General features: G+C 43.1%; 3 protein-coding genes across 3 annotated transcripts; 2 read left to right on the top strand and 1 right to left on the bottom strand.

Moving 5' to 3' along the window:
* The first annotated feature begins 976 nt into the window (after positions 1–976).
* On the top strand, positions 977–7,445 carry LOC112879779 (receptor-like serine/threonine-protein kinase SD1-6). The gene is made up of 11 exons (XM_025944180.1): positions 977–1,476; positions 1,735–1,791; positions 2,760–3,233; positions 3,729–3,781; positions 3,896–3,972; positions 4,661–4,777; positions 5,066–5,163; positions 5,902–6,121; positions 6,206–6,440; positions 6,528–6,681; positions 6,968–7,445. Exons 3-11 carry the CDS (start codon positions 2,787–2,789, stop codon positions 7,319–7,321), a joined length of 1,755 nt encoding a protein of 584 aa, XP_025799965.1. The 5' UTR covers positions 977–1,476; positions 1,735–1,791; positions 2,760–2,786; the 3' UTR covers positions 7,322–7,445.
* Positions 7,446–9,724: 2,279 nt separating this feature from the next.
* LOC112880783 lies at positions 9,725–11,517 on the top strand. The gene is made up of 2 exons (XM_025945538.1): positions 9,725–9,897; positions 10,413–11,517. Exons 1-2 carry the CDS (start codon positions 9,725–9,727, stop codon positions 11,383–11,385), a joined length of 1,146 nt encoding a protein of 381 aa, XP_025801323.1. The 3' UTR covers positions 11,386–11,517.
* Positions 11,518–14,388: 2,871 nt separating this feature from the next.
* On the bottom strand, positions 14,389–16,968 carry LOC112882477 (jacalin-related lectin 23-like). Its single transcript, XM_025947547.1, has 4 exons — positions 16,657–16,968; positions 15,636–15,822; positions 15,332–15,538; positions 14,389–15,178 (listed from the first exon to the last, which is right to left on the bottom strand). The coding sequence occupies exons 1-4, from the start codon at positions 16,938–16,940 to the stop codon at positions 14,933–14,935; spliced, it is 924 nt and encodes a 307-aa protein (XP_025803332.1). The 5' UTR covers positions 16,941–16,968; the 3' UTR covers positions 14,389–14,932.
* Positions 16,969–25,544: the final 8,576 nt, after the last annotated feature.

The raw sequence follows: 25,544 nt of genomic DNA, 5'->3' as shown, positions 1-25,544 counted from the left end.
TCACCATATTGGTAACGAGTGTTAACAGACACCGTTACCACTGAAAGCTCCTTGGTAACAGACGTCAAATGCCCGTTACCATAGTTTACCAGATTGGTAACAGGTGATAATATTGCCCGTAACCAATAATAATTGTAACGGGCATAGATATAATCCGTTACAAATATCTTATCATTGGTAACGGGCTTCATTGTTGACCATACTGGGCGCAGACCCGAGGGTCTCATTAGTAACGGTCTTTACGGAAGTCCGTTACGGTTAATATTTTTTGTAACGGACAACTTTTGCCCGTTACAAATGTCACGTTATCTAATTTCGCTTTTCACGTAGTGAAAATTTTTAATGTATTTTTTTAACATAAAGCACCATGTTCCCTATCTCTCATAAAGTTTAAACTTAAAACTCAACCTGTAAATGGAGAAATAAAAAAAAGCAAAACTCATTAGGGGTAGATAGGACCAAACCAAAATAGTTCCATGGAGTAAAAAGTCTAAATTTTATTTAAGGAGTTGGGCAGATAAAGTGGACTGGTAAAATTGACTTTTCCTGCTTCTAACTGAGTATACTTTTATATGAACATATTGATTGGCATTTTCACACGCTTGAATTATTTGCATAAGGATTGATATGGCAGGACTTCATACAATTCACTATTTCCTTATGGGTTTTGTTATTCGTTAATTATATACGCGTAAAAAAATCATGGCTTAGAGAGCTTCATTTTGTACTGCATTCGCTGATATCAGCAATTTTGTTTTCCTTTATTTTTCTTATTTTGTTTTTCCTATCTTTCCCTTCTTTCGTGTTCCTGCCTGTCACTTTGCATTGGCAGTGGGCTGCTAACCGCGGCCCAGACCTGGCGATGTTGGCAAGTTTATTTCTAATTTCTTTTAAGCCGGGCTGCTATTAGGCATCCATGAGACCATGATTTGGATAGGCCTTCTCTTCTCTTGGGCCACGAAAAAAATAACAAAATTGGCCCAGTAGTAAAAGAGCTCACGGCGGGCGGTGCGGAGGACGCTTCCGATGGCGAGATGCTGTGCCTTGCCGGCGGTGGCCGGCGCCTCCTTGCCGGCAAGCCAAATCCAAATGCTACTTCGGAAGTCCAGCCGCATGCCATGACTGTTGGCATTCGACAACAACAACGCCGCGCGGTGTTGCCCCGCGCGATTCAATGCCTACGAGGAAGTTACCGAGTGGTGCTGCCTTCACGCGCACAAGGTGTTCGTGAAAATGTCGAGAAGCATCCTCCCCTACCTTGCCTTGTCCTGCCGTGCAAAATCTTAGCGGAACGAGGATCGAATGACACTCAATCTTTGTCGGCTGAAGCTGTGGCCAATCGGAGCACGGGTGGGCTCTTTCCCATGAACATGGAGAGCTCGTCCCTGTGGAACCGACAAGGGCCCCGCTTTGTCGAGACAGAAGCACTTGGGACTTGGCTGTGTCGTCTTGTGCCGTCGCTTCACAAGTGCCAAGGCAAGTTTCAAACATATCTCCATACTGGAGGGAGATGGTGGATGATGACACAGCCGGCCTTGTCTTGTCCCTTGAGGATATTCAGATTCTTTTTGTGACTGCAAGAAACGAGCAACTTTGTCTGATGCCGCTTCCAATGCACCGTCTTCCTGTCCTGTTTCTGCTTCTCTCCTTATGGCATCCTATATAAGAACTGCTTTTGCCTGGGTCCGTAGGTATTAAGTCAATCCCTATATAACAACTTCTTTGATATTTCAGGATAAAGAAACGTTGCCTGGGTCAGTTGCTAGTAATTCAATTCCTGATGCTAGCTAGGTATGATATTCTTAGCATATGTTTTATACCATTTCTGCTTCTTTGTTTTTTCTTTCTTGTGATGCATTTGTACATCTAACAACAATTTTTTTCACCTGTCTGAGAAGAGAGAGAGAGTACATCCTTAAGAATTAATTCATCGTTGAACTTTCCAATGCAATTAATTAGTGTTAGTCTAGACATTTATGTTGTATGCTTCATGGAGTACATCAGGATGAGACTTCAGTGCATATTACTTCAGAACGTCAATGGTAGTAAATACCACTAAAATATGTGAACTGTAGTGTTTTTTATTTGTGCTAGAAAACTACTCTGGACTATTTTTCATCATTCTGCCATCTATCATTATGTAGGCATGGAACGTACGGTATACAGAATGTCCAATAGGTTTGATAGGGCCATATCACTAGTTAACATTGACAGGAATGAAATGAGCGATTGCATTTTTAATTCAAGCAGTAATGGAGTTAGCAAGTGCATATACATACAGCCTTGCCACAGCTCTATCTCCTAGATCCAAGAAAGATTTGGAGTTTGTAAAATGGAATGAAGTGGTTTAAACATATGTGCTTAATGCAAAATAATAATGTAATTACTTAATAAAATACCTTACACATGCCCACAGCTCTAACTCTAAAGAATTTGTAGAGCCAGGGATGACCGGCTCCAAAAATCGTTTGGCTGGAGCTGTGCCAAGCAGACCCATAGTACTTTTTTATTCTTGAATACAAAGGAGAAGTGCATAACGTTTCACTAAATAAGAAGAAAAAAAATACTAGATCATGTACAAACACAAGACCAAAGAGACACTACTGGAACTACTGGATTAACCACAGAGCATATCATTTCCATGACTAGCAGCTTGAGCTTATTAGCTCAAGCTATACACCATAGAGCATTCTGCATATACATATTTCATATTACCATTGACAGCTGGAACCAAATTATCTTATTGTGCTGTTTTGCAGAGTGTAAATCAGCAGCAGGAAAAAGAGATGGCACTGTTGAATAGCTTAGGGCAGGCAGCCACGATTGCACAGCTGTCTGGATTGGATGCCTTTGGGCTCACCTCAATGATCATGCAGGCAGTGCACACGATTCGCCATAATAAGAAGGCCTGCAAGCAGCTCGAGCACCGGGTCCAGATGATCGCTGACCTGCTGCAGAGCATGGAGGGCTCAGAGATGATGCAGCGTCCAGAGACTAGGAGACCACTCAACGGACTTGAACATACCCTCCGCTGTGCATATGTCCTTGTAAAATCTTGCCAGAACAGCCGTAATATATACCTCTTTTTCTATGGCAAGAAGCTAGCTAATAAGTTCAGAGAGGTTCAGAACAGTATCGACTTCTACCTCCAACTCTTTCCTATCCTTAGTCACATCGACACCACACGTCTTCTTGTACGTATTCTGAATGGTGTTCATCCTCCACACAATGAGGTAATATTCCTTCGTTTCCTGTTTATTTGAATACTTAAGCAAAAAAAAATTCCGTATACCTTTTTTTAGCAGTAGATGAGACTGGAAGGATATATTTACATGTAGACAGATTATCAATTTATATATGAGTTATAAAATACCTTACTTTGATATGACAGAATGTTCCACTGGATGTTCAACTTTGCCTCAAAAGAAAAGCTCCAACTCTAGTGGATTCTACCACTAGATTGCAGGGGTTAACTCTGAAGGTCAAACAACTGTAGACCATAGGGATTAAAAAAGATGCATTTGGGGTGGCAAGGAGAATTTTATTGAAATCATTGTTTCATGAAAGAGATAATAAATACTGCAGTTTATGATTTCTGTCTGTTTGTCTTTTGGGGGATTTGACCTTGCCAATGTTGATATTAGATTAAGAAGCTTATAATTGCAATTATCAGCTACAGTTTTTGCTTCATAAATTTCACATAAACTTGAACTAATTTGTTATTTCAGGATACAGCGAAGTTGATTAGGTCATTTACTAGTCATTCAAATCCTGATGCTAGGTAAGCTATTTTTATATATGTTTAATTGTTGAATACATTTGAATTTTTTAATCTTTTGTGAGGAAGAAGGTTGGTTAGGTATTCTATCATTGATTAACTATTTAACATTGTCAGGACTGAAATGAGCGGTGCATTTGAAAGAACTCGAGCAGTAACTGAGCCATTCAAAGTTACTGAGTCCCAAGTAGCAGGTGATTGTGCGGGTAGATTTACTGTTTTGTGTGAAATGGTGCACTCCTAAATGTTGGTATTCCAATATATTTGATTTTAATTCTTCATTGTGTATATTTACCTAATAATTGACTGCAGTACTTATAATCTTACGTAGAATGCACGTGTGCATTCATTTTTTCCATGTAATTTGTATGTAAACTAGGTGATATACCATTACATGAGGACCATCTTAAATTTGGAGAATGGTAGTCACAATCCAATCTTTTGATTGGTTTTTCATACCACAATTCAATTCGATAGCATCTGTAACGCGATGGAACTAACAATGTCAGCATTTTCATATGTTATTGTATTGATCCAACAGACAAATATCATCACCATTGATAAAGTAGTGCAAGTTCCAATCTGACAGTAAACTTAGTTTAACAAGTTTTTAGATTAAGAAACTATTTGGCATCCAGCACAGGTCACATAAAAATGCGGTCTATGTGACCATATTCTCTTCGAATTTCAAAAATTATGTTGGACAAAAGGTCAGCTATGCTAGCATTTGAGATGCGGTAAACATAAGAGTTGTTTCCTTGTTGTAGTTGATTCCTATCTAATTGAGACATGATTTTTTTCCCCATCGTGATTGTATTCATTTCGCTGGCTGTTCTCTCTCTGCCTAAATAGCACAAGAATCTTAGATCGGATTCCTTGCAGGCCCTCAAAATGTTCTTGAAACATTTCCAACCAGATCACGGAGAATCAAGTTTCCATGGATGAAAAAAGATGTTGGGGCCAACATTATACATAGGTGTATTGTTCCTAAAGTAAGAGGTAAGAGTTTAGGAACTAGATAATTTAAAAAAAAATTGTCTAGCTATGCATTATCCCTGCATGTATTATTGCACAAGTTGAGCTAGCTATGCATCACTGTCAAACCAGTTCAACATACTTTGTAGTTTGTTGTACCACGTTCTTTACAAACATTTACTCACTCTAATGTTGTCAGATTCCTGTTTTTAAGAAAATAAGATTCCTCATATCATGAACGTAGAAAAAGGGATATATAGCTTAAGTGCTAGTTTTTCAATGAGTTGCAGTTAACGCTTTGTTTTCTGACAGGGTTCAAAGATTTCAGTTTCTTGGAATTAGTGGATGCGACAAATAACTTCTCACCTGGAAGTAAGATTGGACTAGGTGGCTTTAGCATTGTATACAAGGTAGGGGACGCACATTCTTTAAATTTTTAGTCTTTTGGATTCTTTGGAAGAGAAATAATCTAAAATTATAGCAATAATAGGATTATGGCTGTTATATATACATGGAGTTTTAACGTTTTCTAGCAATGTTAGTGCCTTGTAGCCATCAGAAGGAATAACAAATAACGATTCAATTTATGTTATTTAGACGGTACATTGGATCAATCTGGTTGTGTGACACAAATACTCCTTAATGTGAAATCCTTAAATGGAGGGGCAGCTTAAAGCTTAGCATTTACATGTGTCAGACAAGTAGATTGATCTTGCTTTTCTAACTAGACTTCATGCTGCTTCTAAAGAAACCAAATAGCATTTTTGAGGGAAGTTCTAAATAAATATTACCATCATAACCTGGAGCACTATTTAATTTACTTTGCACCCTAGGCTTTCATGGAGGATTGTGAATAGCCATATTTTTTTTACTGGCTCCTTTTGTACCTCTTAAAGTCAACCATGATAAAAAGGGTGCGAGCTGCATTGAAAGTACAAAATTTATTTGTTAGTGAATGACAATGACCCTTTAAGGTTCAGGGCAAAGCAGCACTGAGATTCCAGAGTGAATGATAAAATCTTGGTTATTTATTTAGCAAGTGCAACAATGGCCAGGCAATCTAATAACTAATGTTGCTGTCAACCGCCACATACATTGCAGTTAGTTCATTTAGGAAAGCATGTGATCTTGGTGTCTATACTCTCCAGGGTTTATTGCTTGATGGACGTGAGGTGGCCATCAAAAGGCGTTTGGATGTACCCACTAGCCTGGATTTCCAAGAACTAGATTTTGACAATGAGATTCGATCTATCACACAGCTTCAACATATGAACATAGTTAAGCCTCTAGGTTATTGCTACCATGGAAGAGAGAAGATTTTGGTCTATGAATACATGTTGAATGGAAACTTGGATTCATTCATCTTTGGTATGTCCCAAATAACAATTTGGTTGCCTTATCTTTACTGATATACAAACTTCATCGTTTCAATTAATGGTCCCGCATTTACAGGAAAAACCGGGAAGTCGATTGACTGGCCAGTGCGCTATAAAATAATTGAAGGTGTAGCTCAGGGAGTCGCCTACCTGCACAAGCAATGTGGGCTGCATATTATCCACCGCGATTTGAAACCAAGCAACATTCTCCTGGATTCTGATATGACTCCTAAGATTTCTGACTTTGGCTTATCCAAGATATTAAATCCAGATGTGGATGAAGTGCTTGAAGAAAATGTGTTTGGCACACCGTAAGATTTCTAATATACATTTGTTTTGCATTGTTTTTATTGCTATTCTTTAATTGAAGGTCTTTACTTAAACTTTTTTTGCTTCAGTGGTTTTGTCGCCCCTGAATATCGAGAAAAGGGTCTTTTCTCAATGAAGTCTGATGTCTATAGCTTTGGGGCCTTGCTTCTCCAGATTATTAGTGGAAAGAGATTCTGTCCGCTTTCAAGTGGACCACGTGATTACGGGCCTCTGAATACATGGGTAAGTAAACTTTCGAGCATGCAAATTCCCTTGAAAATTAATTAGCAGGAGTTTTACAAGGTTTATCTAGAGCAAACTTGTTTATGTATATACCATCTCAAGAGCCTGGAGTTTGTTGACACCTGAAGCTGAATACTGTCCACACCATACATATGGCCTGCTTTCGATTTTAGTGAGCTTGCATTTCCAGTCAGAAGAGTAGAATACTCTTTCTCAAAGAAAGACTAATTAATATAATTACTGAATTACCGTTCATTGTAACCTGGAATAGTTCTCTTTTTCTCAGGTGTGGGACCTTTGGAATCGTGGACGATTGATTGAGTTTGTCGATCCCTTGCTCCAGGGTGAATCTCGAGCGGCTGAGATATTGAGATGCATTCAGATAGCCCTGCTCTGCGTGGAGGAGAACCGCGAGGACCGCCCTACCATGTGGGACGTTGTTCTGATGCTGAGCTGCGAGGGTGCTGCGCTGCCGTTGCCCAAACAGCCAGCTTACTGCAAGAGAGACGTCACTGCGATAATCCCGGGTCAGACAGCGGCAGCCACAAGCAATGTGCCAGAGCCAGGACCTGAATCTGAGAGCCTGGCAGGTTGTGTCATGGGTACCACTCTTTCTCTTCTTCTTCTTGACAGACAGTAGCAGTTGTGCGCCCAGCGTGGAACAGGGAGCTCTCGTGCACACACATCCTATTGGTTGCATTGCTGACAAATAATCATTATTGTAAATAATGTTTTAGCCTAAATAAAAGGCCTCTGATTTTATATCTTCCCGGCCACCCGAAGTGTCTGGACCGTGCATTGTACAGAAATTAGCATATATCTGGTTTATTTGTTGGGTTTTCCTATGCCTGAACATGTACGTAGCACTGTGTGATTCGATACCAAGGTCTGTTGCTCTGAGTTGAATGATCTGGATGCTCTTGAGTGTAAAATTTTTAATTCGAATTTAATATATAAAAAGATCAAAACCTGCTGGTTGAAACTAAGGCAAGCTTTGAGAGATAAAAAAGAGGTTTGTTCCACATATTCATACATATAATATATATGTTACATTACATGCATGAGTTGCATAGCTTTGGGCTGCTTATATTTTGGACCCAACCTTAAAACAAATTGTTTCCATCTCCTCATCAGATGTGGATACATTTATTCTTCCATGATCATTCCTTTATTTGTTTCCCTTCCTGTGTACTCTCATGGATGATGTGGTGGAGGAGGAGGCCCCGATGCTCCAGGAACAGTCCAACCTAAAAATACAAATAAAGGCCGGCCATGCTATACTTTAGTACTACCTTTAATTTATTTCTACCTGTTAACAATATCATAGAAGTGTCAAAGTAGTTAAGAAACTACTCCTAAATAGTATTAGCAGGCACATACTTCCGCATTTGTTTCCAGCAGGCACCGGTTTGCGGCAATCTTGTGAAACAAAATAAGCATGGCGCACATCTATGGTTTCCTCCTCACGAGGTAGGATGGCACCACAGACACACGTCATATCAATTTTTCGTACGGTGCGGCAGCAGATGGGGTTTGGATGCAAGTAGGCAAGGCCGCGTCTGATGCTCCAAGCACATTTGTGCAAAAAGACATCTTTCTCACGGTAACAATCCTGCTCACCCCAAGCACGAGGCATCGTACATAAGGTAAAAACCAAAGCAAAAACCACAAGTTGAATGACTGCTTTTGCAGGCATCTTCTATCTACTACTATGGTGTTGGTGCTAGAGTATGACAACAATGGCCTCTATGGTATCCTTGTGCTGTTTTGGTCACAATGAGCACCACAGGGCACTTGTACTTATAGCATGTGAAAAGGCAAGTAGTAGCCCTACAAATTAATGTCCGAGAACCCCTGATCTAGATATTGTTGCATCCAGATACCGAGTTGCAAATGGAAAATAAATGTTAAGAAATCTTTGAACCAACTCACCTTTTCCGGGGGCAAGGCAAGGTGGGCTTTATTTTTCGAGAAAAACATTGCAGCTTCTTTTTTTTAAAAAAATCAGAACTTTGCGGAGTTCTGTAGGTAAACATTGCAGCTTCTTTTAAAAAAAACAGAACTTTGCGGAGTTCTGTAGGTTTCACGGAACTGGCTGGGCCGGCCCATTATCGTATCCAGGCTCATCTGGTTCCGACTGTGGAGGTCTGGAGGAACAAACCCCCTCCCCCCCCCCCCCCCCCCCCCACCAAAAAAAAAACCCTAGGCTTTTTTATATTTTGACCCTTTTCGTGACAAAGATTTACGTTTAAACCTCTAATAGACTTATTCCCACTATTAGATAGATTTACGTTTAAACCTCTAATAAACTTATTCCCACTATTAGATGCTGGGGTCGGCACCATGATTCATAGCGCAGAGATGACATATGCCCTACCTATTAGGCGCCAAGTTGGCAACCCATACAACACGCCCACCTTCCCCTGTCCGAGCCTTCATCCTACATTTCTTACCCCGTCTGGATTTTTCTGTCTCTCCCCTACCCGCCCAACCTCATCAATATACGTATTTAACCTTGAAAATATTGATTTGATTCACAGATCTTCAAGAAAGGTATCCTCTCTCCCCTCCTTAATTTTTACGTATTGATTTGGTCTATATTATGTGTATTATTCAGTGATTAGGGTCTAGGGTTTAGTTATTAATATGTGTAATATGCAACCTTAGATGCCTAGGCGTGGTGTGATGACTGGAACAGCCTTCACTCATTTACCGTTGCCCAGTGGTGTTCCTATGCCGATAGGTTTCTGCGGTGATCCTTGCAAGATAGCCTAAGTTAGATGAAGAGGAATCATATGACCAGAGATATTGGATGTGTGAAAATTATGCATTCGAATCTACGCCTCGTCAGATCCATATTGGGTTGCTGGTAAGAATATTTATTTTTTATAATATTTTCACTGTCATATAGAATCATGTATGCTTTATAAGTAATAGCAGGTGTGTATCAATTGAATGTTTTGTAGACTCTCCCCCACTTTGTGACTTTGAGCAGTGGATCGACACTGAAATCAAAGAGAAGGACAAAGAGTATCTACGTAGAATGAAGGAGTGGAATGCGGAGCCGAACAAGTTGTTGGAGCAGAGACGGCAAGAGGAGGCACAAGAGGAGGCAACAGAAAAAAGAGCGGAGGAGGCCATGCGCCGGCTCGCGTTCGCGCCGGTGCTCGCGCGGTGGCCGCGCGGGGTGCCCTCACCGCCGGTGCTCGCGCAAGGGTGGCCGAAACAGGCAAGCGGCACCCTGGCGTAGTCCGTGTTGCGGAGGAGGCCGCACGCCTGGCCACGGAGGGGCGGCTTGGGGAGGCCGCGCGTCTGGCTGTGGAGGGGCGACCGGAGGAGGCCGCGCGCCTTGCCGTGGAGGAGGATCGGCCGAAGGAGGGCGCCAGAGGCGCGGCCGACAAGGGAGAGCAAGAGAGAAAGAGAGTGCGAGGAGAGAGAGGAAGAGAGCGCGGCGTATAGATAAGAGCTCAGCGCCGTGATCTGTGGCACCGAGCTCCGGCGCCAAGATCTATGGCGCCAAGCTCGGCGCCATGGTTCGTGGCGTCGAGACGTTAGCCACGTCAGCACCAAGTCAGCTAGATCAGGGATCTCGCGTTATGGCTCACGGCACCGAGACGTATTACCTCGGCGCCGTGTGTCACGGCACACGACACCGATCCCAGGGTTTAAATTTAGAAATACGTTCTTCAGAGGTCCAAATATAAATTATTTTTAAAAGGACGGAAATGCAGAAAGTCCGGAAACACCGACGCCCCCAACTCTATCCATTCCCCTTGCCGGCTCAACCCGGACGGCCACCAGCTGCTCACCACACGCCTCGATCTGGCCTGCGCGGCGACGGTGAGCAACAGCTGCCGCGTGCTTGATCCGGCTACCGGAAGGGTTCGCGTCCTGCCGGACAGCCCGGCGCCGGAGCATGCAGATCGAGAGAATGTACGCAAGCCGTACACCTCTTTCGCATTAGGGTGGATTGGCGCTACCGGAGAGTACAAGGTGCTAAGGATGTTGAGCCGGCCCACCCTTACCGGCCTTCACCAGCACCATCTATTTGAGGTGTTTACCATCAGCGGTGCTTCTGGTTCCTGTTCCAGCCATGCGCAGTGGAGGGCGAGGCTGAGCCATGGGGAATTTGTCGAGCCGGGCAGTGCCATCGTCGTTGGTGAGGTGGTCTACTTCAAAGTGGATACTGTATACGACGCCATGATTGGTGGTGGTGTCAACCATGGCATTCCTCTTGACTGCATCTATTCTTTTGACCTTGAGAGAGAGGAATGGAGGGGAACTCTGCAAGGACCGATACATGACATCTTTCAAACCGATGAGTATGATGATTATTTGGATGACTACCGTGCCCCTTGGTCCGAGATTACTTTAGCTGATCTGAGAGGCTCCTTAGCTCTTGTGCACTACCGTAAGTACCAGCACATCATGGACCTCTGGCTTCTGAAAGACTTTGACAATGGTCGCTGGGTGAAAGAGTGTAGGATTCAGATTGAACCTAGTTTCCCAACTACCGAGTGGTGTGTAAAGGCATTGTGTATGTTAGATGATGGAAGGATAGTCATCCATTTCCCGAAGACTGGACTGCTGTTCATCTATGATCCAAGAACCAACACTTCAGCACAAGTGGAGATGAGATGTCTTGATGCGCTTGCGATGTACACGGGAAATCTGTTGAGTTTACAAGTTGGTGACATGGTGTAATGTTGTAACATGCTGCTACTTGCTACTCTGTTTTGCATGCCGTTAATCGAATCCACATGTACATGGAACATTGTAAATGTATAACATTTCATCCCTAGTTCAATCATTCTACCGTGAGCAGTTGAGCACTCACTTTTCCGGTTTGAAGAGCATTCTTAGAGTTAGATCCAAATGCACTGGACACCTCTGTTTGAACTATGTGTTACCTTCTTTGACTGATGTACATTATTTATGTTTATTAATTCCTAATCAGGATTCACATATTTTATTTATTGCCTTTGGCTGGTGGCCTGCAGGCCGCTATGCTCGCTATGCTTATTTTAGTGTAATTACTTTCTTTAAACATGTCTGAAAATATCTAGACGTATTATAAATTGGGTAACAACGTACTCTTACTCTACATGAAAAATCAAGTTGTCTTGTACGAACTGTCTGTCTAGTTAACTCCAGACATCAAGGTGCTGTCTGTCATCTCTGATCCATCTTATTTTTTATATTTTTAAGATATATGCCTAGAAGCTATATAATGATTTGCTGACTAAACTGCTTTTTTTATATAGTTGATACTCTGTTGATGTATTTTGATCAGTTACCTTAAATCGATGCAATCCATGCATTCAGATAACAGGCAAATGGTAATTTTCTGTGAGCTAATCACTTTTAGGTCCTCAGCTAGGTCGTCTCCTTGGTTGCGCAGTTATCCTGTAATTACTCAGTTATGTTCGTGTTTGCCCTTGTGTGATTGTGTCATGAACTGTGGTTCATGGCCTGGAACTTAGTTAGTTTTCTTCCCTCCTCTTAATAAAATATATGCTCGGACACATTCGCAAAAATCGTGTCTTATGTATTGTACATCCAGCAGGCATAACTTGCATAAACTCCTGAGAGGCATGTGGATTATATCTATCTGAAATTTACATTTTATATCTAGTAAGGATGGCTGACGTAGATAAGGTTTTTTTCACTAGTGTAAAATTTATCCTCCCCATAACTTCACTGACTAGTGGCCAGTGTTACCCATTGCGTGGCCATCTGCGCGACATGTTTCTAATCTCTGATGCCGGCAAGGACCACTCTCCTTCCCCCTCTCTTTCCCCTCTCCCCTCCCCATCCTCTCCTTCCCACGCCCCGCCATGCTTCCCGGCCTCCTCCACCATTCCTTCCAGCTCCGGCGAGGACATCATTGGATCCGCCGCCACCACCACCACTCCTGCCCCCGCCACCAGCCCTACCTACCTAACCGGGCTCTTACACCACCCGCCCAACGGCGCCATTGCCAGCAGCCTCGCTACCCTCAGGCCTCAACCCACCATCACCACTGGATTTCTTGACGGCATCGCTACCCTCAGGCCTCAACCCACCACCACCACTGGATTTCCTGACGGCGGCGACCATCCCTCTAAACCCACCGGCCATGAATCCCCAAACCCAAGAACCCCAAACTCCAAACCCGAATCCCTCCTCCGCCCCTGCCAGTCTCCACCGCCGCCCGCAGCCGGCAACGACCCCACAGTCGGCCGCTCCGCCCACCTCCCTCCAGAGCCCGAAGAGGTCGCCAGAATCCAAGGAACTTAACTCGGTGATGTACTTCCTTCAACCAGTGCTTCATGCTAAGGATGGAAGCGGATCGGATTCGCATAGAATCGGATTCGGATAGCACTTTTTACTATATTTTCAATTGAATACAGATACGGATATGGATACAGAATCAGATATTCTTGAATATAAATGCAAAACGAATACCTCAGATTCGGATATTTACTCGATATATAAGAAAACATTTAGCTATTTTGTTTGTTGGTAGTTTTAGAATACAAAATCGTTATACACGTACAAACTAAAGTATAATAACATAATAAAGATAACTAGTCAAAAATAGTTTATTTATTAACAATTATTTTAATAAATACATAATTTTTATTAATATATAATTAAAAATTGTGAAAGTAGTTTCACCAAAAAATAGATAAAACAAAAATATTTAAAAGAAAATTTAATCTTCATATACCTTTATTATAAATTTAATAACATTGGTTATGGGAAATGAATATAACTTTTAAATAGTTTCAACGAAAATGGATACAGATAGTGTCGGATATTGTTGAATACGGATGTAAAATTGGATAGAGAAAATCAATGAAAATCGGATTCGGATGTATCCAATTTACTGCCACGTTAAATTTGGATAGATACGAATATCCATATTGATGTTTAAACGGATATCCGATTTTAGTCCCTTTCCTGTGCTCTGTCGGGTGCACGCGCGCAGGAGCTAGGGACAATGTGCGCAGCAGGCCGTACACCTTTCACTTGTTCGGGAGAGTGCCCTCCACCTGCGAGTATAGTTGGCCAAATGGGCCAAACCAAATGGGGGCCCCGAAGTCCAGCCCGGCAAAGCACGGTCCGAGCATGGTCCGACTAAAGGCCAGGTCCGATGACGGCCCGGTATCCCAGCCTGCTAGCCATTGGCCTCGGCCAGGTGCCTCGGCCTACTAGCCAATCTGGCCCACAACCTCCCCATCTCCCCTCCCTCAATTGGATTAATCCCTCCTGTCAAGAAAAAAATGGATCAAGCCAAGCCACACGCCCGCAACCTCTCTCTCTTCCTCAATTTCACGCCGCCGCCCGCCCGTGCCCCTCTCTCGTGCCTCCTGCCTTGCTCCGTGGGTCAAAGCTCAGCGGCTCGCCGGCTCCCCTTCCCTTCTCTCTCTCGCCCAGCAGCGGCACGCGGGCAGCCCGGCACGACCCGTTAACGTGGCCGTGCCAAGATGAGGCCGTGCCGTGCTGGGCCGAGCGGCCCGTTTGGCTATCTATACCTGCGAGTACAAGGCGCTCCCAAGTGTTCACCCGGATGGATCGAGTTCACCGGGTTCGATGAGGACCAGCTGAGCTCCTCGAGGCGTCCACCATCAATGGCGGCAGCAGCGCTGGCCAAGCCGCAGTGGAGAGCCGCCGACGGCCAATTTTCTCAAGCGGACAATTTGAGTTATAAGTAAATAAATGTTCAGAAATCCTTAGATTGGTATGTATATAAGACATTGGATACTACATTGATGGTTTATTGGGTACTACATGACGAACTGTAGTACGGGATCAGAGATTGGTGCCGCTAAACAACTGCGACGTTTTCTGCTCCGATTTCATACATATAAGCAAGTATTACAAATAAGCACGGAAAGATCATCGCCGCCATAGTGGCCGAGCTTGACGTGCGCACGTCCGGCATCCCCGGTCGATCGTGCGCTCCAGACCGACGGACAGATACTCTGACCGAGACAAAGACCTGATGAAAACCATGAAGAACACTCAGCAGACTCTGGAAACTTGAACCGAAACCCAACACCAGGTTTACTGCTAACGAACAAGACCTTCATTTATTGGACGAAACCAAGACATCGGCAAACGTCGTCGCCCATACTTTTATAGCTACATTCCGGTGGATGCTCAGCACAGGAGTGGATCCCCATTTGAATTCTTGTTGAGCAGCAAGACAAGTGATGGAAACAAACAAACCCGGAGCATAATAATCAAGCTTTCTTGCCGCCGTTCAGATGGGGCGCACGTAAGCGCCAATGGCGTCGAGGTACGCCCCACTGCGCCCGAAGAAGCCCACAATGCCACTGCCACTTTGCACCGGGACAGTGAAAGGAGCTCCGTTCCCATCACCCCATGGACCAAAAGTCTGGAGGTTGGTCACGATTCTGAGTGAAGTTATGACAATGTCATCGTTTACGTCGAACTTGTCGATTGTTCCGGACATTTCCGTGACAAACTCGTCAGCGTCGAGTTGGATCTGATGCACATGAAAATGAAAAATGGACAGATACCATCAGTTTCCTGCTAATAATCTGCCAAAAACCTAGATTCAAATTCACAATGAGCATACTAGGTAGTAACTGTAAGTTGAGCGCGAGGAGACGTGTATATCTACATCTAGCTCACTGACCGTGTGTGGATTGCCACCGTGACCGCCCCATGGGCCTGCAGAGCGCCTTCGGCCAGCATGGTCAATGTAAGAAAACTCAATGGAGTCGACAACAACTCCGCTTCGAACTGTGATGCTTTCCAGACGCTTTGGGCCCTCTGCGATGTCCTGTGCATACCCTCCAGGTCCACCGCACGGCCCAATCTTTAGGGCAGGGCTCTCCATAAACTGGTAGCAATTAAGTGGGTGGGGGATGGTAAACTTTGGTAGTTAAGAAATTACAGTAGTTTAGAAATTTACTAGCTCATCAAGGGTTAGTCCTCACTGTTAACTCGTTGACCACAGGGCAGAATGCTCTGACAGTGAGCTCCAGAATATTTCCATCAGCGTTACTTTCATACGTAACCTTCTTTACGACACCCGTTGCCATAGCAAGATCTCCAGTCCCCCCAACAATAGCCCACTCCCACATAGAGTGTATTCCCATCAGCTCAAGACTCGAGTCCTTGAACCTACATTATTGTATACTAGCTATGTTAAGTATGTAACTAGAATAATTAAAGCATAATAAGTGCCTTCCATATATATATATATATATATATATATATATATATATATATATATATTATTTGTTCTAATGCACCCACCCTCTCAGTTGTAATTGTGACAGTTCTAGTTGCAACTGGATCGTGTCCAGTTGCAATCAATCAGGTCGGTTTGAACTGCAACCGATCCGCGTCCAGTTGCAACCGGATCGGTCTGAGTTGCAACCGGTTCGCGTCCAGTTGCAACTAGTTCGCGTCCAGTTGCAACTGGTTCGCGCCTAGTTGCAATCAGTTCCATTCAGTTGCAATTGGTCTATTCTCCCAGTTGCAATCAATGTAGTCTCTCGGTTGCAACTGCAGGGTGGGTGCATTTTGTACGGCGAATGCACCTTGTTGCATTTTAGCCTCGTCATACTTAACATAGTTAGTAGCTACTTCTACATGTGTGTATCTCATGATGTAGGACGTATCTGACCCAATAAAAGGTGAGGCGTATGTGATCATACTAGACCATCTGTGATAGTATATAATTTAAGTATGTGACCATACATGGAGTATATGGACATACTTATTTTATATACTAGTCCTAATATATAATCATGATATATTTAAAAAATAGGCATGCTTTTATATATATATATATAAGATTACTCATGTGGCCATGGACGCGGCTGTTCCGAGGCATATTGTAATATATATATATATATATATATATATATATATATATATATATATATATATATATATATATATATATATATATGCGCACACAACACACATACATACACATAACATGCATACCTTCCATCCTCAAACACTAGGCTGAAGGAGTTGTGCCAGTTACCAGCCTCTATGTGCAGGCCCTGTGCCCGCGCGACAAGGTTGGAGCCAGGGCCGACCCCGTCATACACTTCCCAGTTGTTGACGATAGTCCGACCTAATCCATTCTTGGGGGCGATTATATCTTCTTGGTTAGCCTTGGGGCCAAACTGGGTGTGGTAAAGGTACAGGCTGCCAAAGTTAAGCTCCTTGTATTCTAAGCGCTGAGCAGCAGGGCTGATTTCTAAACTGGAATAGGCGGCCATGGTTTGGCTTTTAGGGGGTACTGCAATGGCTATGACACCTTATGCTTGGCCTAAGGCTTGTATCCTATTTATACACAAGGAGTGGGGAGCCAGCAACGTACTAGATGGAACTTGATAAGCACGATGCACATGTAGTAGGGATGCAACTTGTGGTTTCTTTGGGTAATATAGGAACTTATTTTTTGCTAGCTATCCCTATCGACAGAGAGACGCATGATCTGCTTGGCTGCCAGCCAGTAGATCCAGCCTCGCACATGTAGCCAGTTGGCAGACACGAGAGATGCAAACACTTACATACACAAGCACACAGTTGCTCCCTATGAACGTCTTGAGATTCAGAGATGGAAATGTGAATACGGATATCCGATGTTCATATCCGCTTAAAAATCAATATAGATATCCGTATCCGTATTCGAATCTAAAGTGGTAGTAAAGTGGATACATCCAAATCCGATTTTCATTATCCGATTCCACATCCGTATTTGACAATATCCGACGCTATCCGTTTTCGTCAAAACTATTTAAAAAGTTATATTTATTTTCTATAACCAATGTTATTAATTTTATAATAAAAATATATGAAGATTAAATTTACTTTTAAATATTCTTGTTTTATCTATTTATTGGTGAGATTACTTTTATAATATTTTATTTATATATTAATAAAAATATTTATTTATTAAAATATGTATTGATAAATAAGCTATTTTTGACTACCTATCTTTATTACGTTGTTATACTTTAGTTTGTACATGTATAATGGTTTTATATTCTAAAACTATCAATAAACAAAATAGCTAAAGGTTATCTTGAGTAAATATTCTAATCCAGATCATCCATTTTGCATTGGTATTCAAGAATATCTGAACCTTTATCCGTATTCAATTTAAAATGTGATAAAAGGTGCTATCCGAATCTGATTTCATACGAATCCGATCCGCTTTCATCCCTAGGGATATTGATAAGAATCTAACCAACTCTTTACTCTTGTACACACCCGAAAAAAAACCTTTTACTCTTGTACAGACAATTCATCAACGACTTCTTCTAAGTCACGGTGCCATGCCCCTCCCAAGGTCAACTACCGCCCACCACCAATTCTTTTTCTTTTGCCTGTGTGCCGATCGATCATAATTAGCAAGCTCTGTGTACGTTCTTGATTTCTTTTTCACAAGTGGGCGTATGGGTTACAAATGCTGTTTGCAATGCTCCACTCCAGGCCCAAGTACACAAGTGGTAAAATCAACTATAGGCCTGCTGCAGGCTAGCTGAAGGTCAACTGAATCTCAGAGCCTCAAAGATCAAATTACGTGTTTGATTTCCAATCCCTAATCTTCTGATCGGCCGATCGACCTTCTTCGCCGCCAGATATGATTGCTACAAACAACGTCACCTCCATTCCAAGAGCAATTATATATTATCAAATATAAGATTCTAAGAGTATATTTTAAAAGATCTAGCTGTTCCTTCCTCTTAATTTTTTTTTTTTTGACATTGTCTATGGTAGGATCCATTTGGCATGGCTTTGCCCGGCTCTATCTCCACCTTGCAATGCACACTGTAGAGCTGCTGAAGCATGAAGTCATTCCTTTCTCTCCCCTATAAATAGATTAGTTTGTTGTCAAACTAGAGCAAGGAGCTCAACTAGGAGAAGCCATCCCAAACACTCTTGTAGACCCATTTCTGGAGTAATTTTGTTGGCCATGCTATGTTAGAGTCCAGCAGACTATACTAGAAAATTGTCATTTCCAATATTTGCTAAATCTGCACTCGGTCAGCATTTCTATTATATGGTAGGGGAGGTGTCACACCCTAAAATATTCAATTTTAGGATGTGACTATCTCTTACAATTTGTTCATCTATTAATAGGATTTTCCGAGAATTTTAAAGATTTTTCTGGCAATTATTCTATTTATCCTAGAGCTAGAACCATTTATTTTATTATTTGGAAAGCTCTAAAATTCTTTTTCATGAGTCCCAAATATTTTATTTGGAATCCTCATGACCCAAATTAACTCCCGAGTTTTCCTCGGAAAATTTTGGGATTCTTCCGGATATATTTTTCGTGGTTTAAAATATTTATCTGGACTTTTCTAGATTTATTTTAAACTTGAAAATGTGTTCTGGAAAATATTTATATTTTTTATTTTCATCGCAGTCGGACCGAGCCGTATCTTTGTTGTATATCATTTTAACTTTGTCCTCTCCAAATCTTTAAGAAGTTCCATCGAGCTCCCGATCCTCTAATAGTTCTCCCCGATCAGGTCATGCCCGAAAACGACGCCTCGTGGCTCGTCTTCAGTGTTTTTCCGACGATGTTCGATCACCGTCAGCCCCAACGGCTCAGCCTGATCCTTTTCTTCTCTTTTCGCGCTCCTGAATAAATGGTTCACGTTCAATCAGCTCTGTCAGCTCATTTTTGTATTCAGCCCTCACCCGATCATGTTTTCGGGCCATAATCGAACTCACTTGGCCCTTCTCGTTTCCTCTTTCTGTTACCTCTTCTATCCTCTCCTTGCTCGCCAAATTGTGGGACCCGCTGGTCGGTCCAATCTCATCTCCTGCGAGCAATCCGGACTCAAGAACGAGTCCCAGCCCGATGCACCGCTGCGTCCTTATCCTCGTTCGAGTTGGAGCCCAGCACAATATCTCCAGGCCTATTTAAACGCGCCTTGCACCCCCTGTTTCTCCAGTAGCCGGCCCTAATTTTTCTCCCCTGCGTCGGCTCCTGCGTGCTCTATAAATTCTCGCGTAACCCTAGCCCTCGTGCATCCTCTTCCTCCTCCTGCCGTCGCTGCGAGCCCTTGCGTCTCCTGCCGCAGAGCACGTCGTCGCCCAGCCCCCCGCACGCCCTCTGCATCGCCTGAGTCCTTGCAGCCGCCCGTGCGTCTCCATCCCCCCTGTGCACCAGCCCTGCCCAGCCCCCAGGCGCCCAAGCCCCTACCTTGCTACAGCCAGCGCTGCCCCTTCCTCCTGCACCTTCACGCGCCACCAGATCACGGCCAGCTCCCGTGCGTCCCCTCCCCTCCAGCGCCGCCCCTGTCTCTTCCCTCTCCTGGCGCAGCACTGCCTCCCTCCTGCAGCCGCAGCCTCCCTGCGAGTGCCCTGGTGTGCAGCAGACCACCACCAAAACAGGAACCACGAGCAGGAACAGAAACCACTTTGAACAGACCCGCCCTTCATCTTCCTCCGCGAAATTCGATCTCTACGATGCGTCCCCGCGGTAAGTAAGGTATGGAACGGAATCCCCTCGTCGTCCTCTTTCATTTGCCCCGCTTCCCGCGATCTCCCGTGCCCAAAATCAACGGGAATTCGAGCTACAGTACCCGCCGCTACCATTGGTGCGTGATTTCGAGCTTTTTCAGATTAGGTCCCTGGAAGATTCTGTAATTACCGTGAAAATTCCTGTGTCTTGCAAAAATTGTAGGAAACCCCCTATATCTTTTCCATCTTTTCAATCCAGCCCCACCATGGAATTTTTCAGATCTAACCCTAATCTTTTCCTGTTTTGCAAGCATTATTTTCTGTGTCTTGCAATTCTTTGCTGCTAGCCCCTGAAGTCTATAGTTAATTGCGTATAGGTCCTCGCAGCCCTGTTTTATGCGTAGTTTCCGCGTTTTAGATCCGTTTCGATTCGTTCTTTTTGCGTTAGTCTTCTAAAACCCTAAGCTATCATTTAGTAGCGTTGTTGTGCCATAATTCCTGTTTTTAAAATTAAATATTAATTTAACTTGAATAATATCCTCTCATCTAGTTTTCCGAAATAAAATCCAATTAAGTCTTTTCTCCGATTTTCATAATTAATATTAATTTGATTAATATCAACTTAAACGTGTTTGTAATTTAATTTGTTTAGTTCAACTCGAATCAAAAAGTTATGCGTTTAGATGTTCTCACAAGTTTTCTTTTCTAATTAATTACTTAATTAGTGTAATATATACATAGAGAATTGTATATAAAATTTGACTAAGTTCTACTTCATCTTTATAAATGCAAATATAATATGAGTTAATTAATAAATAAGGATATTCTCTTTTGAATATCTTTTATATTGGTTTTTTTAAATTAAAATAAATGAAAGCCTATGGTTCTTTATTTCTTTTATAATATAAATCTCCCGATAGCTGTATCTTTTCAACCCTAGCTCCGTTTTCCGCGTTTCTTTCTTTCTCGTGACCGTAGCATCGAGCCTTATCGTTTAGTTTGCTCTTTTAAAGCTTTTCTTTTGTTTGTTGTATCTATTCTTAGTCGTTCTTGTTTGTTTGCTTGCTTGTATGTTTTGGGCCCGTTGCTTGTGTGACGTTAGAAGAAGCGCGATCCAAGAGCTTTGAAGATCTAGAGTTTCAAGAACAAGAGTTGAAGACTCTGAGCAGCTATTCTCTAAAAGAAAGGCAAGTGTTTCCTTGATCATGCTTTTGTCCTAATAATCACAATAAATACAACATTTCCTTTATATGCATGCAAGTGTCCTAATATTGATGGATCCTAATTAAGGATATGCCTAGTCTTTATGATCATTCCTTGTCAACCTGGGTTTTATCTTTATTGTTGGGTAGCTATTGCTTAGTTGCTTCAACTGGTTATGGTTTGGGAATAATATATAATCATGATGGCAACAATGATGATGCTACACCTGTTTTATCCATGTTCATGCTCTTTGTGTTGTTAATCACAAGATTATATGTTTAATCGGAACATGGAGAACCACCCAGGAAAACAGTGCAACCACAATACTATATGGCTCTGGTCTTGGCTAATTAATTAGAAACCTTAGCTTGTGATGATCTTACCGAAAGGGCAAGAGGGGTTGCATTGACGGGGTATAGCTCGGTCCTTTTGAGGCACATGGCTATGTGGTCCTTGGCTAAGGAATTTCCTCATTAGGGAGGGTTATGACCGCTTTGACTTGAAACCTTAGTGGATTGTCATAAGTTAGGCAATCTTTGTAAAGGCCTCGTAGTGAATCCCTAGCCACTCACCTTGGAAGTGTTTAAGAGGCTCGCGACCTCAGGCGACATGGGAAACACGAATTGTGGGTAAAGTGTACAATCTCTGCAGAGTGAAAACTGATATATCAGCCGTGCTCACGGTTAAGAGCGGCTTGGACCCTCACATGATAATTGAACTTGAAGATGAATTAAATCGTGGACCATGGCTATGGTTATGGTTATTGTGGACCATATTTATGGTTGTGGTTATGCTTATGCTATATCTCTTCTCTCTCTTTTAATGTGGGTTTTTGGTATGAACTTATACCATAGTAATCAGGTGCTAATAAAATTTGACCAACTAAAATTGCTTATCGCAGTAAGCCAGTCAGCCTTTCCTTGATTTTGGCCTTCATGTCATATAATTCCCAACACTTGCTGAGTACCAACCATAAGTGTACTCACGCTTGTTATAATTGCTGCTCAGAGGAGAAAGTGATGTGAAGTCTTTTGAAGATGATGCTGAGTTATAGGCCTGCGCAACCTCCCGGTCGATTGCCTGTGAAGTTTGGAGTCTTCGTTTCCAGGATAAGCTGTATAATTCTGATAATCTTTATAGTCTTTTAATTCTCTTTTCGTGATACTGTTGCTGATTATTCACTGATGAAGTCACTGTATGTATGGAACTTGATCCTGGCATACATATAGTTATGCATTCGGTTTTGTTCTTAAAATCGGGTGTGACAGGAGGTTAATGAGGAGATACAAAACAAAAACTCAGTATCCTCTTAATGAAATACACGCTTAGGCACGGTCGCGGAAGAAAAACAATATCTCAGGAAGAAAAACAATTTGACAGGAGGATGGCTCTAATAGTGCTACCACCTTAAACACGTATTCCGGACAAATTAAATAGAAATGCACAGCCTGACTCACACTCTGACCAAAACAATGAAGAACATTACTATCACAAAACATATTCTACTGGTTATCTTGGTCTCTCTTACCGATTCGCATGCGAATTGGATTCAAAACAATCTTCTTGCTATTAAAATTCTAAAGAGGTCAATGCATTCGGTACGCGTGTTAATATCAAAATCACGCGAGATTATCTCAATTACTCAGCACTTGCTCTCGTGGTCACCTCATCATAAAAAAAAAAAAAGAAACACACTGTCCTGACCCGCCACCAGAAGTTCTGCTTGTCGTTCTAAAACCCTAACGCTGTCAAGTTCAGACACAGATCTTCGCTAGGTGCGTTGATTTCTGCTGTCACATTCACAGATGACCCAAAAGCAACCATATTTACCTCTACCAGATAAAAAGACAAGTTGTACATGGACAAATATCATAGCATTCAACAAGATGACAGGTCAACAACATGAACATGGACATACTTTTTTTTAAGGAAAACTACGGCAACCCAAGGGTTGCCTGAACTTTATTATCAAACAAGACAGTTTACATAATCATGATTACAAAGAGGAGGCCTCCCCAAACAAGGAGGCCAAAGAGGAGAGGAGAGCTAGAGAAATTTACACTATTCCTAAAGGAAAAAACCACTCCAATTTACTAGCTGTGATTTATCTAACTGCCTGCTGCACCAATGGGTCCAAAGAAGAAGGTCATCGTGACAGCGCCTAGAGATGAGAAGATTGTGTTCATCCTCATGCCTAAAGACCTTTGCATTCCTGCACTTCCAAATACTCCAGAAGAACATCGACAACAATCATTGATCACCTACAGAAGATCGGCCTTCCGTCGCGCGGTGACCCCCATTACCTCCATCATATCGAGGTCATCCGGCATCATCTCCTGTGGCAGCTCCCAATCAAAATGGTACAGTAAGCTAGCGAGCACAAGCTCCATGATCGCTAGCCCGAACGTCAACCCCGGGCACATCAGCCGTCCTGCCCCGAACGGTAAGCACTCAAAGTCCGTCCCTTTGAAGTCAACATCTTTGGACTCGAACCCTAGTATCTGGCACGGTCGGGGGAGAAGGAGCGGAGCTGGTGGGTGCAGACGGAGAGTCGATCTCCTTTATGAATAGGTGAAGGTAATGCAGGCTGCATAAGCACTCCGCATCACCCTTGGGTTGCTCACGAGCTCTGCCATTGCCCACTGCAGCGCCGTCGCCGATGTTTCGCTGCCGGCAACAAATAAAATCCTGCAAGAATAGATTAAAGTTTTTTGAACTGAATCAATGTCTCAAGAAGCAAGAACAGAATCAAGTTTTTTGAACTGAATCAATGTTCTCAAGAAAAAAAAAGTTGCTGCATAGGTCGTCGGGCTGATGGGGCGCGTCGCGAAGGCGAGGTCGTGCGTCTTCGCGACCTCGCGGGCGGCGGCCGCCGACGAGGCCACGACCACCGGCAGCGCGCCGAGGCGGAGCAGCATCAGCGGGCCGTGCCGCCGCGACAGGTCGCGCAGCTTGTGGGGCGGCGGCGCGCCGAGGAGGTGGAGGAGGTGGCCGATCACCGGCAGCGCCCACGGCCCGGGCGGCAGCCGGAGGCCGGCTCGCCGGCCGCGCCCGGAGCGAACGATGTAGGCCAAGGGGACGATGACTAGCTAGAAGGAGGAGGAGGAGCATGCGGAGAGGGAATAATCCGGCCATGGCTTCCATTTTCCAACCTTTTGGCGCGACCGGAATGCGTTTCTTACTGTGCTTTAATTATCCTGATAAGAGATGACAGTAATCAACAAGTATAGTTAGGTTTTTTTTTTCAAGTGAAGGACGCACACATACATACACATATCATGCATGTGGATCATGCGTATGTATGATCCATCATCCATGTGAACAATTGTTTAGCTTGCAACTGCTCCTTTTTTTTCCTACCATAGAAAAAAAACTTCTAATTTTGTCATGACATCACGATGGCTTGCATTCGTTGGCCATTACCAGTTAGCATCTATATTATGGAATCAAAGAGCAGAACAATGTAAGGGACATAGAGTATAGGTGTAGCATTGTTCTTTTTATTAGGAAAAAAGAATGTTTCCCCTTAGTTGGCAGAGACGACTTAGCCTTGTTCGGCAGCCTAGTTTACAATCCAGACTTTATTTTCCATCCTGGCAAGGATTAAGTGGATCCTGGCCCTGGATCGATTCTGGGCTGAGGATGGGGTGGAATGGCCCGTTTTCGTTCTGGATCGGGCCTAAACCAACGAAAAATCCAGGTTGGACCTGATTTCAAACCTGGCCGAATTATTCCAGCGGACCGGGCCTAAACGAACGAAGATTCCAGGTTGGACCTGATTTCAAACCAGACCGAATTGTTCCAGATGGAACGGGCCGTGTTCCAAACCATTCCGGACCAAAACGAATGAGGCCTTATGAAGTGTTTACCAATATAGTTGTTCCAAGGCACTATAGAAAAGGGTGCATGAGCCTTTTGAATACATTACAAAATAGGGATGCAATGCAACTGGTTTGGCTGCCAACCTAGTTAAAATGGTTAGATATGGGGTCATACCCCAACTTATTGGAAGCGGACATGGAGCTGAAAACTGCCCACTCAGATTCAAGTTCTCAACTCGGCGCAGATGCTCGCAATTTCTTGCATCCAGAAATTAACCGGCTATATTTATTCATTGGTAGACAACATGCCGTGAGTTGTAAATGAATCCACGTGGGAAACCCTTGTGTCGGAGTAGAAATGCTTGCTTCAATTTT

This window comes from Panicum hallii, chromosome 2, assembly GCF_002211085.1.
Source record: "Panicum hallii strain FIL2 chromosome 2, PHallii_v3.1, whole genome shotgun sequence".
NCBI classification, from domain to species: Eukaryota; Viridiplantae; Streptophyta; class Magnoliopsida; order Poales; family Poaceae; genus Panicum; species Panicum hallii.
Note: the sequence above shows the minus strand (reverse complement) of the source record. Positions and strands in the feature narration are given on the sequence as shown.